General features: G+C 43.9%; 1 protein-coding gene across 1 annotated transcript in view; it reads right to left on the reverse strand.

The window, feature by feature from the left end:
• Nucleotides 1–12,375: 12,375 nt before the first annotated feature.
• COLQ (collagen like tail subunit of asymmetric acetylcholinesterase) overlaps nt 12,376–19,777 on the reverse strand; it is a 38,874-nt gene continuing 31,472 nt past the window's right edge. Inside the window, exons 14-17 of the mRNA XM_054274088.1 lie at nt 18,095–18,214; nt 17,400–17,520; nt 14,436–14,538; nt 12,376–12,445 (exon numbers count right to left, since the gene is read on the reverse strand). Of these exons, the coding sequence (XP_054130063.1) occupies nt 12,376–12,445; nt 14,436–14,538; nt 17,400–17,520; nt 18,095–18,214 (414 nt within the window). The remainder of the gene's footprint in view (nt 12,446–14,435; nt 14,539–17,399; nt 17,521–18,094; nt 18,215–19,777) is intronic.

The raw sequence follows: 19,777 nt of genomic DNA on the forward strand, positions 1-19,777 counted from the left end.
TTGTCGTCTGCTTTGCTAGGAAAGCTGTTACTGTCAGAGCAAAGCACGATGTTTTATAAGGCGTGCAAATATAAACTGAGATATTCAGAAATTAATTCTTTGGCAGGCAATGTAAATTGGGGCATTTCAGACTTGGCTGTTCTGCCTCATAGGAATGAAAGCACGAAGTTTTTTGGTCTTGTTGTTTTATTTTGTTGTTTTAGTTAGTACTTATTTCTCTCCTCTTGCCTGCATAGTGCAGATAACAAAACAAACAAAAAAAAGCAGTGTGAAATAACTGAATTCATGCCTTGTTGATGCCTTCTGTAGCCCCCTGGTGAACAAACCCTGCAAACTTCAGCTTGCTCCAAGCAATATAAAACCTCCCTTGTGCAGTAGGGGTGTCATAGTGCACTTACTGGCTCTGAGCAAACCCAGGCCCTAGCTGATCCTGCTCACAGTTGACACAAGGATTAAAGCACTTGCTTTGAAGTTGTGACATAGGCGTATGCTTCCTTACACACACGTGCACCATCCCACTGGCATGCAGTTCTTCAAAGTGCAGTCTTAGATTGTCATTTTTAATATCCCTTTCTTGGTGTAAGATTTCTCCCCCACATACTTCAGATGTACTAAAGCTGGATTTTTTAAATATGAAACTTCCTTGTTTTCATTTCCTAATTTCTACTTAACACTAAGTATGTCAACTTTCTTTTGCATTTCAGCATTCAAGGTGTCCAAAATTTATTGATTCCTTTATTTAAAGCCATGTTGAAAGTTTGAGATTTGTGTCTACTTGAAACTGTATGAGTAAATTGCATTCCAGAATACAATAATTCAACTGAAAACCAAGGCAGCTTGCTTTTATGGTTTCCTTTCCTATTTTCTTTTTCTCAAGGCAGTTTTGGGCATACATTTTTATCCATGTCAAGCTAAGCTTAATGTAAGCCTTACTTTGCATACTAAAACATATACATACTGAAATACATTTAAAGACAAAGAGAAGGTATATTGCCTCACACTTTAAATTTACTGAATTCTAAGGGCTTGTTCATGCCCCCCAAATCACCTCTCTCAATGTAAGCTTTGCACAAATTGTGCTGTCATAAGCAGTTCAGTCTGAAATACTCTGAAGTTTCCAGTCTGCATCATCTCTCAAATCTACAGTGTCTGTCTCTTTGTTTGGAGCGTTTTTAAGACTTTGACAGACTTTTATATTATTTCATTATAATAAACTTATTTTAAATAAGCATGTTTTTAAATCTCCTTTTCTCCTTGCATGGATTTTGTTTCGTTTATTACAATATAGGGCCTAAAGTGCTCTTCAGGACTCCATTTGTTATGGTTACTGTGTGAACAGTCGAAACCAGTATGTTTCTGGTTGACAGAAACTGCCTGTATGTATCTTTTGTATGAAGAATGTTAACACACATGAAGCCTGTTCAGACTGTGAGAATAAAAGCTGTGTCTGGCACATGGTTGTGGGTCCTTGGCCAGTGTAAATATGGGAAGATTGTAGTTACAAAACCCAGCTGGGCAGGGTGAGAGGAATTTGTATTTTCAAATTACATGTATTATTTATCCTTGGACTTGAATGTCTTCCATAGAGATTTCCAAGACTTCAGCAACTCCTGTGTGGTCATCCCGAGATGCGGGTAGGGACTGGCGCTCCTTAACCTGGGTGGGACAAATCCCTTTCCTCTCCCTTTTCTTTCTCCATCTGAAGACAGCATGGACCTGACAGCAGATCTGTGATACCCAGTTATGTCACTGTAGCAAGGGCAAGTCCCTCTGTTTAATGGCAACAACCAGGCAGAGAGCTGGGCTGTGGCAGAGGCATTTTCTCAGCTGCAGAGGAGCCCTTGCCTACCCAGCCCTGTGGCAGGGGTGGGATGGGGTGCACATATCCCATTGCAGCAGCACTGCTCAGCCAGAGCTGCTGTTTCCCATGGGATTCAGGAGATTCTGAACCCTTCTAATTGCAGCTGGCCCCAGAGCATCATCCTTGCAAAAGCCAGGAGTTGTATTTGCTTCAGCAAGGGCTGAGTGTGAGTCCTCAGTCCCTTCTGCAAACTGCCTCATTCTCCTGAGCAGCCAAACACAGAGCAGCAGCCTTGCACAGACACGTTCTGGTAGAAATGCCACGCACAGAAAGATACCTCCCAGGCAAGTGTCACCTCACTGCAACTTCTGCTGGTTAGAAAAGTGAATCTGTTGCTGTTGCAGGATCCCAGATGAACTGCAGAAAGAGCCCCAGCTTTGACAGTTTGCCATATTTGTTGGTAAAGGTCAGGGCATGTGTTGCTGGCTGCTAAATTCCTGTCCCTGCAGGAATCTAGATCCATGGTTTAAAATAAGAAATTAGTGCGCTCAGCATGTAGGGTTTGTAGGAACACACAGATGCTGCTGTTAAACTGGGAATGTCAAAGAGGACACAGTAGATTCTGTGATAACCAAAATATCCTTAAATGCTCTTTTTCTTTAGGGTTTGTCTTACGGATAAAAACTGTGTTTTCTGATTTTAAGAGGGAAAGACAGTGCAAGCTCACAGCACCAAAGCTGTGACCAATGCAGCGAGGCAGAGTGCAGCCTTCAGTGGGCTGCTTTCCTTTGAGCCCAGCTGGAAACCCTGCCTACTCTGCAGGCAGCATGGGGCTGGCATGCAGTTTTGCTGACCTCTAGGAAATAAAAAGCTATTGAAATGCAAAATATGGGACCATAGTTCAGCACTGCAGCAAAACCTGGAGTACAGGCTTTAAACATCAGTTTAACACATCTATGCAAAGTTGTTCCCTGAATTTTAGCCATGGAAATAAAAGTTTTATCATTTGAGAACTGGTAGAGTAAGAATCAAGCACAAATATGAAGACTGAGATGAGGAATTGCAGGAGATGCTGCAGTACACCAGACATTGCCAGACATTGATGCAACCAAGCTGTCTCTCTGTCCATTTAAATGCCTTTGTCCAAGATGTCACCATGTGTTTTTTTCCTAATATTTCAATACATTCACCCAAATATATTAATATATTTCTTAATGAACAGGTATTTATTCCACTCCTCCTGTGCCTAACACAGGTTTTAGACTTGTTTCTTGCATGTTGCAAAAAAAAAAAATAATTTGTAGAAAGTTTCCAGCTTCCCTGCCCTGCCCTGCCCCTGTGAGGGAATGGTTCTCAGAGAAGCTGCACTGCTGGCACTATAGGCTCAACCCCCAACTTTGGGGATTAGGGAAGAAGGCTTTTCCAGCTTTTGTTTTGGCATTCCCCTAAGCTTCACCTTTTACCAGCCTGTATTTCTTTGCTGGTGTCTTGCCTTGCAAGGTCTGGTAAAATTTCTCCAGGATCTTTCATTGTTTACCCATGACTCTAGGGAGTCATGGGTGTCACCCTGAGTGCAGGAGTTCTGCCTGCAGCAGGAGGAGCTGAAATTGGTGACACAGCCTTCCAGAACTGTCAGCAAGGAGCTTCACTAAGATGCTGCCTCCCCAGTGGGTGCTGTGCCAACCAGCAGTGTTTGGCTGCTTTCTCTGCCTGTACCTCACTGCTTTCAGCAAGATGCATTGGTGTGTGGCCTGAGCAAAGCCCTACAACAACGCCAAAGAGAGAACAGCTCCCTTTTTTCCCAAAATCAAACAGATCTGAGACTCCAAAATGCATTTTGAACAATTTGTTTGTACCAGGGCTCCTTGTCCAGCTATGGATCTCTGCCAAAATAACTTCCAATCACTTTAGCATCTGTTTCCAGTGCTGGTATTGCCAGCTCATCTGTAGTCTTCAGAGACCAGCCGTGCCTCACATAGTTTCCTATAGGTTGTAGCTTTCCACTTGCTGTCTTGCTTAGCAGCTGGACACAATCTCTTCCTGCGGGCAGGAGGAGCTGGGCAGTGCCACCTCTGCTGTGCTGCCACCCTCGCCCAGCTCGCTCTGTCCCAGCTGTGACATCGCATCTGTGGGCTCAGGTACCCAGTGCTCTGTGCAGCACCAAGGGAGCAGCAGCTTTCCCAATCCGCCCAAGCAGCTCTGCCCCACAAGCAGGGCATGGCTGGGTGCAGCAGGTGCTGGGGATGGCTGTGAAACCTGCACCCCTCTGAGCCCTGGGGCAGCTGGGGGAGGCTTGCTTGCCAAAACCCTCACCAACCAAGAGCAAGGGGCCGGCTCTGCCTCACAGCTTGGTTCTGTGCCCCTGGCCGTGGTGTGAGGCACTGCCAGCTCTGCCTCAGCAGATGTGCCAGCCAGGCACAGGAACCTTCTTGCACGTGCTCCTCTCCTTGTCGGCATGTACGGAATGTCCCAGTCATTCAGTGGACCATGCCAGGACATTTCATTATTTATTTTCTCCAGTCCAGCTTACTAAATTCCCTTTCCTTCCCCATGAGTCTTTTAAGGGTCTACATTCTGTCACCTTCCATCTACAGTGCAGTCTCAGAGTATAAATAGTCACTGTTCCTTATCCCCACCTCATGCTCCATCAGTCACCTTGCACAGGCTGCTCTCCCCTGGGGCTCAATCCAGCCCCTGGGCAGAAGCTGGGGAAAACCCCGGGCTATTTCAAAGCACTTGGACAGGCTTCTTGTCAGCCAGCCCCGAAGTTTCTTCATATAGCACTTTGTTTACTTATGTAAGTCTTGTGTGGAGAGTTCATATATCCTGACTACGCCCCTTCTGAAATAGGACTCCCTCCTGTCCAAGCTCTTCCGCTTTGGATAAAGTAATTAAATATTAATTTACTTTTCTTTAACCCTATATCATCCAGCAATGTTCCCAGCCTGTGAATATGTAGATGTTATCCATCCAGGGAGAGGATTTATCTGTCTATAATCACATTTTTTTGTCAACCAACCATCTCAAATGGAGCTCTCCTTTCTTTTCTATTGGTGGAGATGTCTAAGAACACATAAAACCAGGATATTCCTACACCAATGGAACTTTTCAAAAATAGCTATTTGTTATCACCTTTTTTATTAAAACAGAAAGAGACAAAAAAATAGGGAGGTAGGGAGGGAGTCTTGCCTTAAAGAAGTTTCTTATGGGCTTCAAAGTTTGGTGGAACCAAGGCAGGGCCTGAAAAGCTCTGTTAATAACCCTAAATAAATATAGGACATATATAACCACACTGTTAAATTACAGCTGATAGCTGTGTCCCTCAGCCCCAGCTGAGCCACAGGTGTTGGGGAACTCCTTCCACTCCCAAACCCTGATGCAATTCATCTGCCATGGTTACAGCAGAAATTAAGAAGTCAACCTTCACATAAAGATGTGCTCACCAAGCAGACCATCCTGGCAGGAAATGTGGATGTGAGTGTTGCAAACAAAGAACATCACCCCACTGTGCTGCAGAAACCCCCCATGGCCTTTTGGGGGCTTTGGCAGGAAGATTTAGCTCTCTGTACCCTGCAGCTGCAGCCCTGCCATCCTCAGGGCTGCAGGATATAGGGAATACTGGCAGAGAGAGCAGGGGAGAACCCTTGCAAATGGCCTGACAGATACTTGACTGTTGAATGCAGGAGGAATAAACACATTATTTGCATTATTTGCATGTCCTTAGGGCTCTCTTCTTCTTTGCCAGTACCCAGTTCAAACTCTCTGATGTCAAGCGATTTATTCCATTTATTCCATAGGTAGTTTAATCATCTCTGCCATGTGGTTACTCCCTGACAAACCTACAGGACACAATTGCTCATCAAATAATGGGATAGTGGGAAGCAGAGGACAAATATTTGACATCTTGAAGTTAGCATAGCAGCTCAGTCTCAGGCAGCATAAGGCAGAGCTTGCTGACCCCAGGCAGCAACAGGTACAGCTCTCAGAGCTTTATTTAGAAGCTGTAATCCTGCAGCCTTTCACACCAGATATTGTCTTGCTCAAAAAGTCCTGGCACAGAGCGAGCCTCTCTGCCCTTCCCTGCACCCACCAAGACCAGCAGGATTGCCAGCTTTTCCCACTGGTCCCATGCTTCTGCTCTGGGGCTCTGCTGGGTTTGACAACCAACCTTTGCTCAAATGACACAAACCACTAACTTGTCACTACAGCCACCACGTGGTTTATGATGGTTTATCTGAACCTACTGGGGCACCACAGTTTACAACCAGCATTTCATTGGATTTCGCAACCCCCTGTAGATCCTGGCCCATAATACACACATTTCAGCCAGCCAGTTCTGTCCAGTTCAGTTGCCTGAACTGTTCTGTTTCTCACCTCTCATCAGTCCTCCTCCCCTTTAAATCTGCTAACAACTCAAAACCTGAGCAGTGCTCAATGCTCTCTTCCCTGGTACATCCTGTCCTCAGAGCAGTAATAGTGCCAGGCAGGTAAAATGTCAAAGCCAGCGGAAATGTGTAAAATAAATTTACATTGCTGGGAAGCATCAGGGTTGCCAGGCTCCTCTATTTCCCCATTTGTCCATCAAATAGCCTCAGCAAGGAAGGCATAGGAAGCACCAAATATAACCTGCCCCAAATGTCTGACTGGCTCAGCACAGCCTCTCCCAATTCGTGCATGATGAGTTCCATGGGGCTGATTGAAATGAGCAAGGCAGGGAGCAATGGTAGCTCTTCTCTTCCAAACAAAATTAGTCACTGAAGGGTTTCTGGGATCCCACAAAGGGTTTAGGGAACAGATGGGGTTCTCAAGCAGTTCTCTCCTTGCTCCACCAAACTGGGGGTGCTCTGGTGAGGAGGGCAAAGGAAAGTAGGTGTTACATGCCTGCATTTCCACGGTGTAAGTCAGCACTCTGAGGTGGCTCACTGGGAAATCCCACTGGGTGTCCCTTCTTCCCAGGAGGGTGACAGTGAATAACCATCAACACCACCCCCCTGTTTACCCTACAGAGGATGCTACACACCCTGACAGGGCTCTGACTGCTCTTCAAGATGAATTCTGAAAGCTTCCTCCACACCTGGCACACGGGGCAAAGACACCTTGCCATGGGCTTGAATTTAATGCTGATGTCAGTTTATTTCCTCATTGAATGGTGACACTTTAGACCGGCTAAGATCAGTTGCCAAGTTGCTAAATATACTAAACATGCTGCTGTGTGAGTAGGTTAATGTTACCTCCTCTTCCTCCTGGCCGATTTATTGTGCCATTTACTCAGATTCCTGCTCTGCTGAATGTCTGTTTGTGTTAGCACAGACCAGCCAGGCAGGCTCCCACCTGCAGAACAGCCCAGGGAGTGCTTTGTGCTTGCCTGTGTCCTGCAGGAGATACCACCAGCAGCATTAGCCTGGGGACAGCACTGCAGGCAGCTTTTCCTGGAGAGCAGGAGATGCTCTGGAGCACATGTGGCAGCATGAGGCCCCTTCCCAGCCCAGCCACCCTGGCCAGGGTGGCTCCTGCTCCCTGCAATGCCCTGCTGCATCCCTTGGCTTTGCTGTCAGTGACTTTGAGGGGTTCAGCTCCATCATTCTCCTTCCCACTCCTTTCCAAAGAAAATCCTGAGCAGCACTCCATGCAGGAGGGCTGCTTGCTCAGTAGTGTGTGGGAAGGGTGCAGCAAAATAGGTCTGCTTAAACCCCCTTCTCTGTCACTGGAGAGGATTATGTATCCAAACTGGACCCTCCCTCAGATGCTCAGGGAAACTGTCAGAGTGAATTAAAAGCTGTAAAAGGCCAGGGCTATAACTCAGTGCCTTTTAAGTGCCAAGATTTTTTCAGGGATGGAGAGAGGGAAGTAGCCACTAATGTAATTTCCATCAGGAGTACACTCCTCTAATATAATTTGGCCTGGCCATCCTTTCAAATGCAGCCTTCCCTGGCTGGGCTGGTTCAGGGCCATCCTCCTAAGTGCCCCAGTAATTACTGATGCAATGAAAGCATGTGCCCAGGCTTTGCTCTGGTCTTTTTGGCCCTGGAGTGACACCAGCTTTCTGCATAGAGCACACTGCTGGGCATGGAACTGGACATATTAATTTTGTGGGGGTTTTTCACTGCCTACGTTCATTAAAGACACAAATGGCTCCTTTGCTTAGGCTTTGTTCCTTTTTTCTCTTTGGTTAAGGCCTAGCAGTGCTCTAATGGTCTACAAGTTGTATGGTCTCTTAGCAGATTAATAAGAATCAGTTAGTCTGATCCAAATTCCTGATCTAAATTTTGCATTCACCTGTTGTCCATCCTTTTTCCAGTACCTTGTGCAGTCTGTAGCAGAGTTCAATAACCCATTATTCTGTCCTTTCCTTGCAAGGGAATGGTTTCCTTGAAAGGGACCCTTGCTTTGCCATTTCCATCTCCTTAGGCAAAAGCTACCAGAGAAAGAACTTGAAAGTCTTTTTGAAAGTGCTCTCATTTGTTCACATTGCTTCTCATTGCTTAAAATGTCAATTTTCCAACAGCTCTTTAAACATCTCCTTGCAGCATTGTGCATGATAGACTTAAATATCAGCAAAGAACCACAGCACAGCGCTGATTTCCTTCTCTTGGGTTTATTTTGGTCATCTTTTTAAAATACATCTCCTGATTGTGTATGGCAGCCAAGGGTATTGAATTGTCCCCAAATGCAGCTAACTGGGGACTTATTACTGTTATTCCTCATAAACAGGTGGTGCTCAAGGACAGTTCTTGGAGACCTGCAGTTTAAGGATAAGCACCAATCCCCTCTCTCCTTGTACAAATGGGTGGGGCTGAAGTGGGAAATGCATCCTACAATTTTTAGAAGGTAAGGACCATGACCAAGGGGCTTTGCTGTGACATATGGCAGGGCTGTCACAAGCAGAAGATGTTAGAAAAGGGATGGTGTGAGAGACTGAAAGAGAACCTGATGAAACCCAGCAGAGCAGCAAGGGCATTGCAGAGTTTTCAGGAGGCTACAAAGGACATGAACTTTGGTGTCTCTAGAGGAAATAAGAAGAAAGAAAGAAGGAGATGAGGTGCATGGCCAGATTTATGGGCAAGGTCAGACTTGACAGCTGTGATTTTGAGCAATTTGAAGGGAAGGGAGAAATGACAAATGACGTAAGCATTTGGGTGCCAGAGAGATGAGTGTCACAGAAGCTGAGTTTTTAGAAAGAACAGGCAGAAAGTAGACTCACTTATTCTCTGTCTGTCCATACACTTCCTTTTCCCCTGGGGACAGTAAGGACTGCCCTTCTCTGGAACTCCCTGTCATACACAAAAGCCTTGGGACCACAGACTCCCAGGCTGCAAGGCAGGACCCTCTTCCCAAAGCCTGGGTGCCAGTTTCCAGGAGTGCCCAAATCCTGGATGCCAACATCACTTTCCCATTGTCCATCAGCACCCAAGGCTGCTGCTTTCTGTTTCACAGCTCAGCCTCTGATAGAGAGTTGCAAAGCAGCCAGTAAATACATTATCTGGTAGCAGGAGCAGATAATCCCTCAAACCACAGCCCAAAGCCTTATTAAACCAAGTACATTACAGATTCCAATCAGAAATCAGTGGAAGTGGAGCTGTTCTGCCCATGGAGTGTTGCAGGGGTCAGTCTGGGGATGAGGCAGTGGCAAGCCCAGGAGCAGGGATGCACAGTCCCACTCCCAGGCTGTGCTCACTGTCACAGTACTGGATGCACTGTCACTGTGCCCACACAGAACCAGATCCCACGGCAGACAGGGAGAGGCAGCAGGCAGGGGAAAAGAGGTGTTTTTTCCCTCCTCAGCATCTTAAACTGGGTAATTATATTTAAAAAACATGCTGTTAAACCCAAAATTAAATAAGTGAAAGTAAGGACATAGGGGAACTAAGGTAGCATGATTTATTGACATGAGCTGCTAATATATGCAGTAGGCAATTACATATATTTAATCACATATTAAGTGCAAGCCAGATTTTTTGGTATACATTAATACAGTGCATGGCATAATGCTTTGTACTTGCCTAGAGTTGTATACTAATCATTAGAAAACTCTCCCAAAAGTGTATGCTGCTACAAAAGTCCAATGAACTGAAATGTTCCAATTAACTTTTGAACCAGTCTTGGCACAATGTTTTAAGTTCCCAAACTCAGAGAAGGAGGGAAGACAATTTGCAACAGACCAGGCATCACCCAGCTGAAGAATACTCGATAAATCAGGTATGTCAGTAATGAGGGCAAAGGATTTATTTTGCAGCATTTAAATCATGTATACTTTATGTCTTTCTCATGCTTTATCCTCAGAGGGGAGCAAGACAATAATGGTAGTATGAAACTTTTTTATGTTTTCTTATATTTCACATTGCTTTGTCCATTTAAAATCCATGCTGTGCAAGTGTTCCCAGACTGACCAGGCTGATAGCCTCTTTCTGAACATAAGCAGCACAGTATTTTACCTGGATGACCACATCTCCTTTTTACATTTTCTATGATCCATGCACATAGCTTTGTTATTTCAATGTCCCTTGGAGGTAGGAGCTTTTAATGAAAAACGATCCGACTGAAAACTGAAGGTGGAAGGCCACTGGAATGACCAACTTCTCAGAGACTCCAGCCTTTTGGGGGGTTGGGATTAGCTCCTTGGAGAAGGTGAGCAGTTCAGATGGAGTTCCTCCACCCCAGGATGACAACACCAGCAGATTCTACCAGGGGTTCACCCAGAGGGATGTGCTGCTGGGAGTGTGTTTGTCCTCGAGAGCCTCCCAACAACCAGAACCTGCTCCTCGTGGTGTGATGCTGCTGGAACCTGCTGCTTGCTCTAGCACAGGAAATTAAAAAGGCAGCTGTGCTAGTGCCCAGATTTCCAAAGTTTGTGGCAATTTTCTTGTCCCAGTGGTTCCTGGACCTTTTATTAAGACCTCAGTTAAGAAGAAAAAAATAAAATTAAACTGTTGAACTGGGCTACAAATGCTGGTGACTTGGCTTCATAGCAACATAAATAGCCCAGGTGAGTGATAATCATGAAGAGCACACAAATTTTCTTTCTTGTTTTGTTGCTAATTGGTGATTTCCAATATCACTTAATACATGCATAGTTAAAGTCTTCTAGGCAGGTGGTAAAAGTTGCATGTGTTTCTCGATTGCTTTAATGCATTATCATTATAACACAACATCCACCTTTATTTAACCTCTGCAGATGTGCCAGTGTCAGTGCAGCTGTTGCCGTGCTGTCACTGGCACAGATAACTCACACATTTCACACAGTCCTGTACAACATTTACCACAAAGCAGGAAAGAGTGGCTTGTATGAAAACAATGCCTAGTTTTAAGGCTTTTAGTTCTGAATTCTGCACATTCTTGGTTTCATTTTCTGTTATAGACTCTTCGTCACGTGACATTTAATATGCTTTCCATGTGAAATTTGCTCTTTACTGCTTGCTAATAAATAAGGATATAATTACCCTCGCTCCAACCAGAGCTGATATAGTTGAGAGACCTTCCCAAAAAACAAGAACCCACATGTACATTGCACAGCATGACCGAGCATCCATGGATGCACTACTCCGCAGTCTGACTTACAGCGATACAAAAGTGAGCACACACACTGGGACAACCACCAGTGGCACAGGGGGAGGGAGCACAGGGGATAACTGGGAATTGAGTGGTGATGGCTGGGTGGACAAGGGGTTGCAAATGCCAAGACCTTCCAGTGTGGACACCAGAGAGAAGGCAATGTGTACATGGCCGTGGGCAGGGAACTGATGCTATCCTGGCCCCTTGGGGTCAGGCAGAGCCCAGCCAGCTCAGCACAGAGGAGAAAAATACAGAACTATGTTCCTTTGTTATCTTCCCTCCTTGTCTGATTTTCTCCTGGGAGAGAACTTCTTGGCTATTTCACAGGTTTTTTGTCCAGTTCATCCTTTTGTGGTGTGTTTTGCCAGTCTCCTGTGACTGCTTGTAGTGCACAGACACACACAGACAGTGCCTTTGCCTGAAGGTGATGTTAACCAGCTTATTTGATGGATTTGCTGATTCTGAAAGAACTTCAACTCCTTTGACCAATGAAGGAGCATTGGTAACCTTAAGAGTTGCTGAAGTCATCTCTAGTGGATGCAACATTTGCTAAGTTCACATTGTAATGAAAGAGAAAGTTCCTCTAAACACCGCATCCAAGATATGCTTTGTGTTTATGCAGAGAAGGGTTAAAGACAAAACCCCTGAAGAGATTATATTTGGTTTAACAGTGCTAAGTCGAGGTAATTGTTACATGGCATTCCTGGTTAATGAAACTCAGCTTCCAGTAGTTTAATGTTGCTTTTGTGATGGAAAGCTATCCACAGCTGCATGGAAGTCTCACTGGCACACACAGCTTGACATTTATTTCTCTATTAAGACAGGATGCAGTGGTCCTATTTTTCCCTATCTGACAAATCTATATTTAAAAAAAAAATCTCAGAATGGCCATCAGCAGCATGATGTGTCTTTGCTTGTTTTCCCAGAGGTGGGTGGAAGTTTTTTTTGTCCCAGTCCTTCTTGGATAGGTGATAGTGTAGCACCTAGCACTCCCTAGGCCAGGGATGCTGCCCACCTCTGCTCCCTCATGTGAAGTATCGACACTGTGTGGAGTCAATGTAGCAGTAAGGAGTGCAGCGCAGTTTCCCGTAAGACCTGGAATAAAAGAGAATATCTCAGTTTCAAAGCATGGTATGGTTCACTTACATGGCTCCTGGTTGTAACTCTCTGTAGGAGTGAAGAACCTTGGAATATGCATATGCAGCAGCATATGGGAAACTAAATAGGAGGGCAATTTTCATCAGGGCTCGACTGTGTTCTCCTCTGTCAGCAAAACAGGCATCCAGGAGAAATTATGAGTGAAGACTTTACTCCCAGTAATGTCAATTAAAAAAATAAAATCCCTCTTGGCATCAGGACTGGAGCGTTTCATGGGGGTGGATGCAAAAGGCCTGGCGCTCACCCACGGGAGCTGTGGAACAAAATATCTGAGGCTCTGAGTTGAGTGTTTTTCCAGCTACTCCCAATAGCTTCAGCAGGCATGACTGTGCCTGTCCTTTAACTTCTTTTCCATGTACTTGAAATAACGAGAGTGACACATTCCCACATTAGAAATAATTATAAAAAGAGTAATTTGAAGAGTCCTTGCAAAATAAAGAGAAACAGAGATTTTCTCTTTCTACTGACTTAAACTGAGCAGTGACTCTACTTACTAAAGACCTGACCAGAACTGTTAATAAGAATTAAAATGAGTTTTTATTGCTGGAATGTCTAAGTGACTAACACATCCACAATGTCAAGCTATGCAGCTTTAAAACTACGTCCTAGGATAACCCACATTCTCAGACTAACATCAAATCTGGAGAAGGTGTGTGAAACAGAAGGAGGGATCTGTGGGCTGGAAAGAGTAAAAAATGGGAAAATCAGTTGCAGCAGAGCTCTTGGAGGAAAGGTTACTTTGGGGTAAAACTCCCATGGGAGTGTTATACTCACATACTCAGCCCACTTGCTCATGATTCACAGCTTTTTCTTTAGTTTGGCAGATAATTTGCGGACTACCACAAAAAAAAAAAATCTCAGTTGCTCTTTCACAACTTGAATATACAAGCAAAGTGAAATATATAAAGTTTTCCTCAAGATTTTGGGGTGCTATGTTGGGCACCAAATTTCAAACTCTTCGAAGGGAAGAGTTTTCACAATAGAGAACAACTCCACACTGTCTGAAGATGAGGTCTCTGCAAAATGTTTCAGTTTTGTCAGGTTGACTGGCCTGAATTTTAGTAACCTCTTATACCAAAAGTGCTCTAACAATTACAGTGGAAGGATTAGCACAGCGCTAGATTTACAAAGACATCCTGTGGCTTCTTATTCCTGTCAATTAGCACATTATTGTTCCCTGAATTATGAGGGCTCTGCACGTAATTTAATTTGCAAATTAAATGTTTCCTGTTAGCCAGTAACAATACCTGACAGCTAAATAGAGGTGCTGCTGTTGGAGGCAAAACCCTGACCAGAGGAAGCTGCCTAAACAAAGGCAGAGAAGGCAAGTCAACAGTAAGCAGATGTTTAAAATGAAGGACTTTGCTACACAGATGCACGGCTTTGCGTCTGCTGGTGAATGAATTTCCTGCACTTTGGAAAAGCTGACAGATGACTGCTTGATTCAAAGCAAATACACCCCCAGAGTACCCATTAATGGGAAGGGCAGCAGGAGGTTGGTACAAGTCTGTGGTTTGGATATTGTGGGGTTTTTTTTCCTTCAGTGTGATCATCTTGTCATGGTCTTTCCTACTATCCTTATGTTATGGCTGGACATTAATGTGACCAGATAAGGAAATTTTGGCAAGAAATGGGCAAACATAGGTCTGTGTGACCTTCATTTGTTTTGTACAGTAAGAGGCACGTACTTCTTACTTTGAAATGAGATTTAGCCCTTAAAGTCAATGATATACAGAAATAATTTGGCAGACACTTTCTTCCCTACTACTTGCAGTGGTCCCAGTGGAACAAGGTTAAAGTGGGTGAAACTCCTCTGTTTTAAAGCTGGAAAAGAGAAAAAAGAAAGGAAAAGCACGCACAAAACCGCTCTCCATAATCAAACCAAAAACACCCCACCAAACCCAAGTGAAGACCTCCTCTTACATACCCAGGAAGGTATGTTCTACATGTCAAGTATCCAAAATCCATCCCATCACAGTCTTCAACCCCCTCATGCTTGTAGCCATCTCCGCAGTAAGCACGGCGGCACCCTAGTGAAAAATAAAGAAATAAACACTTTCCAGGCACTTCACATGTCAAAGAAACAGGTGAAGTGACTGGGACTAGCTTTTAAAGGGTTAAGTATAAAGTGAGATATTTTGAGGAAGGCATTCTGTAAGGACTCTCTTAGGAGGAGCAGTACTCTTCACTACAAAGAATGTACTTTTTTCAGCTGATTTCTGTGGTGAAGGGAAAGAATGGATAAATGCTAAAAATAATTACTACAGAATCAGTAATTACAACAGCACTTATTTGAAACTTATTATTGCCATAGATAATTACCATCAAAACAATTTAAGGGAAACATAAAATACAGTTAACATAAAATTATTTGGGGAAGTCACAATCTCAAAAAAATAATCTTAGGTGGTCAACTGGTTTGGAATTCCCAACTTAGACCTTTATCCAATTCTGTGCAAAATCTGTGTTTGTCTGCTGTGAGTTTCCACATATGAACGAAATTTTGCAGCCTGTCTATAAAGAAATAAAATATATAAGTGTTGCCAAAATCGTGTCTTTCCCACTGCTGACTCTTACTGACTTGAGAGTGAGTGGGATTTGTCACATTTTTTCATGGTGACTGACATGTAGGCTGCAGTAATTTGTGGGTTTGTTTGCCATTTTAGCAATTGGACTTTGATTTTGATATCTACAGCATATTGAGAATGACTTTCTAATGTGAACAAATTAATTTAGTTAAAATCCCTTTGACATCTTCTGGGAGAATCCATTGGTATCAAGCAAAGGATTAAATAGACAGGAGCAGGGAGTTTTTAAGAGGCTAAAGTGGGTTATTTACAAATAGAAATGATTAATTAATTGCACCAAGGATGTGTTTGTCAGAAATTGATGCTTCTAAGACCGACAAGCCTCTTTTACAATAAAATCCATTTAACATTCATCTAGCCTTTTCCTTTTGGTTCAGTTACAGGAGAAGGACGACAACAGTGAGCTTATTTCCAAATAACTCAAGGATGGGTCACATCAGTGTCAGAAATCTGTACTGCAAGGCCTCCATTGAGGCTTTGCCCTGTGCATAGCTCAGAGAACATGATGTGCCCTCAGACACAGAGTGCACAATTTTGCAGGCACTGGAACTAATGAACACTATCTTGCCACATTGTTGTTCCCCATGTCTGATTGCAAGTTCTAATTTAATCGTTTCCTCATGTCTGGAAACAGGAGAGATGTTGTCAGCTGTCTCTCTGGAGTACTCTGCAGTCAGGCAAGCTTAGACGGGCTTTTATTTATGTGTCTCCCTAGACCTGTTGAGATGGAATTGCCTTTGAAATCTCTTTCCTGTTGTCATTGAGAAGTTGGTGGGTATTCCTAAGTCGTAAGGGGAAGGGTGGTGATGGACAGCTGGATTGGGAAACTTGCACAGGGCATGGTTGCACACACCCCATTTTCAAAGTCAGTGAGTCATATATAAATGAAAAATTGCATCTTTCAGTGTTGCATAATACTGTTCTGAAGTGTGAAGAAGCACCCCTTTGCTGGGAACAACACAGCACCAAACCTACTATGTGGAGATGGTGTAGGGCTGTGCTCTGGGGAAGGATTCAAGATGTAAAAGTAACTGAGAGAGGGGGAAGTGAAGGTTACCACAGTTGCTCAAATGCTTATATGCTCTTTGTATGCTCTTATATGCTCTTTGCTATCCACAATCAGCAAAATGGAAGGAGGATGGAGTAGACATGTGTCCTGGGTTGACTATATGATGCTTTTATCCCCAATCGTCTCGTTCCGTTTATGCTGAATAATAAGTGTTGCACCTTTAAGCCTTGTTCCAGAGAGTGAAGGGGGGAGAGAAGAAGCAGCAGTTTGTTATCAGACACTGCACTCACTCCTCCACATTCCTGCTCCTGACTGTGTTGTCTGCGGACGGACAGACAGTGGGATGGAGATCTTTTTTTGTCTTTAGTTAGTTTTAGCTAGCTGAGGGAAACAAGTTTCCTGGACTGTGGTTTTTATCCCTTTTCTTCAGACCTCTTGAAACCTGCTCTGGCCTGAACACCCAGCAGAGCACCGGCAGCTCACACCTGTGGCCCACCGGGCCGGGCCTGGCCTACGACATTTCCAGCACCAGAGGGACTGACCAGAGACTGAGTGAGCTGAGCTGCAACCCGGGGATGGGGTTTTCTCAGTTTGTCATCTCTTTTGGAGCGGCAAGGGGTTTTATTGGTTAATATTGTTTAGGTTTTATTGCTTAATAAACAGTTTTTTTCCACTTTTCTCCAAGGAGGTATTTTCTCCCAGACCGGTTGATGGGAGGGTCGGATTGAATTTTCCTACTGGAGCCCCTTTGGGGATTCTCTCCCAGATTTGCTCTGAACCAGAACAACATGCATTAAATGTTATGTAAATCTGATAGTGAAGGTAGTGGGCTGACACCTTCCCTATGCAAGTGAACAACAAAATCCAAAGTAGTGTTTCTAGACTTAGGACCTATTTTATCGTAAGAAACAGTGTCTATCCCAAGGGCTCCAGTGTCTATCCCAAGGGCTGTGCTGCACTGCAAACGTGTGCTACAGCTTTCAGAGAGAGCTGGCAGCCCCCAGGAAAGGTGTGTGTGTAACCCAGCTGCTGGATGGCCCTCGAAATGCAGAGTTTCTGACTCAACAAGGATGCAGAGAAGTGCTGTTGTCACTTCTGTCCTGTGTGGTGTGTGCCATCCACATGCATGGATGCCTCAGTTTTCACCCTGTGGCCATCGTCCCTCCCTTTCCCCAGGCCTGCCCTTGATCCACAAACCACACAAACTCTCCCAGACACAAGCAGTGTACCCTGCGGTACAACTAATGCACCTTCCCTGGCAGGAGGAAGCCCCTCCTGCTGTGCTGTAACTCACTTATGCAGTCATCGGTCACCACCGCGTTGCCGTCGTCGCACTCCTCCCCATCCTGCACGATTCCATCTCCACAGGTGCCCCCCTCCTCCAGGCGGTAATCCATGGGGTACAGAGGGGAGAGCTGGCCAGGAAAACACACAGGGGTTACTGAACCACATCAGCAGCAGCCTGGCTAGCAAGCAGAGGAGAAGGGCTCTAGGGGCCAGGTTTTATGGCTTGTTATTTGTTGGCTAGAAAGTTTATACAGAATCTGATCCAAAGTCCAGCAGACACAAGAAGGATGCTGTTGCTAATTTCAGCAGGACTCAGCTCCTTGAAGCAATAAGGAAATATGTGAATTTGGTTTGCAGGGTTTTAGTTCTGCAACTCTGTACCCTGGTGAGTTTTGCCTTATTTTGTATTAAATAAAAACTCTTTTTCCCACCCTAATTCCCTGAACTCTGCTCCAGTTTGTTCACCTGTGGTTCAGAGGAAGGTTAGCATAACCTGCAACACTGCTGAGTTAATTCCTAAGTAATTAAGACTCCTGAGAATAAAATTCACAGAATTATGTACAGTTGTGGCAGTGTTCAAAAATGAGCTTTTCCCCATTTGCTTAACTGATTTGGTATGACACCTTTAGTACAGAAGTACGTTCTGTATTCCAAATGAAACATACACTCACGGGTTTTCAGAGACCACAGTCATATTTTTACCTGGACTGGGAGCCATCCAAAGGTATCTTTGAAATACAAAGATCTCTGATCTCTTCTAAATGCTAACGCGTTCTCAGTGTTTAACCGGTCCAATTCTTCTTGATTGTTCACCACAAAAATCTGGGGCACAGAAAAAGAGATGATTGGTAACCTTCTCAAGAAATTCTTTGGATTGTCACAGAATCTAGTTTGGCATATGTATCTTCAAATAGGTAAATAATATACAGGAAAATGGTTTAGTTGTTTTCAGAAAGAGAAGAGGTGAGAAGCTATAGCAACGGAAAGAATGGTCTTTCCTGGGCCCCTATTTTGAAGTGCACATCCTCAAGTAAAAATCATACAAACAGTAGTGCACAATCACTGCTGAGAAGAACCATGATACTCAAATGGTTTGATGCTGAAGCAATTGCAAAATCCAAATGGGCATAAGTGCTTTTTGTGGATTGACTATAACTTTTTAGGCATGTTTGTGGCTACAAAATAAATAATGCATGGCTTAATACAACCTTCACTTAACTTTTACCTCTTTGTTATTTCTTTAGATTTAATTGACACTAAAATGCATGTTTCTTTATATGCATATACTATGGTCTGAGGCCAAGTCTCCAATTATACTGCAAAAAAAAAAAAAAAGTTCAAAATGGAAAAATTAGGACAAGCTGCTCTCTTACCCATTTCTTTAATGTCTCAATCACTGAAATTGGATGTAAAAGGCATTAGAAAATAAGCTCTTCCTTCAGCAGCTTAATCAATTTAATTTTTGTAAGATTCAAGCCATTTTTAAATTAAGAAAAAGCAAATAGAGTGTTTCTGGGCAAAATAGTTTTAGGTCTGACTCTGATTCTCACCAACATAAACAGAATTGGCTCTTTAAAAAACAAGTTACCTTAACATTTTTACATAGCAGAACATTCCCATAACCTTGGAGGAAGGCCAATTTCATTAAAGAAGCATTGAATAAAAATGCCTTCAGCTTGAATGAAAGGAAGCAAATAAATAGGAAGCCAGCACAGAACTGATTCTGAAATTGGAGCTCATCCCCAGAGCTCCAATTTCTCTTGAAATCAATAACAAAATTATGCTGTCTCAAACCATTACAGATATCAGCCTTTAAAATTGCACAAGATTTTAAAAAATTGAATGAATCTAAGCCAATGACAGGAAACCAGCACTTTGTTTCCCAGCCTCTGCCCTCCTCTGGAGGAGCTGCTGGGTGCATGGGTGGTGGCACTGAGGTTGTGCTGCTTTGGCAAACCACAGGGCACACAGCACCACCTCTGGGTCTTTCCGATGTGCAGCTATAGAATCCTGACAAGAGCTTTCAAGTGGCCTAAGACAGGCTTCAAAGCTGCTACATGGGGATCTGGACAGAATAAACAATAATGATGTTTAAGCTTTGGTTTAAGTTCAAGTGTTCTTTACTCTCAAGGGAGTAAAACAAAAGGGGCGGGCAGGAAAACAGGTAATGCAGCTCTGGAAGTGCTTCATTTCCAGAGTTAAGCCTTGCCTTTTTGCCTTCCCACATTCCTGGCAACAAAATGGCACCTGGGGCCTCATAGTGATAGTGTATGGTATTTTACATGTTTACACTCTCATTACTATCTTTTAAGATCCTATCTTTTAAGATAGGAAACTGTGCCTGATGGCGAAGGAGGGTGATGAGACCTCTACATTATATTGAGA

The sequence above is a fragment of the Melozone crissalis genome, unplaced genomic scaffold, assembly GCF_028551555.1.
Source record: "Melozone crissalis strain CALT ecotype California unplaced genomic scaffold, PUWL_Pcris_2 ptg000016l_1, whole genome shotgun sequence".
Lineage (NCBI taxonomy): Eukaryota > Metazoa > Chordata > Aves > Passeriformes > Passerellidae > Melozone > Melozone crissalis.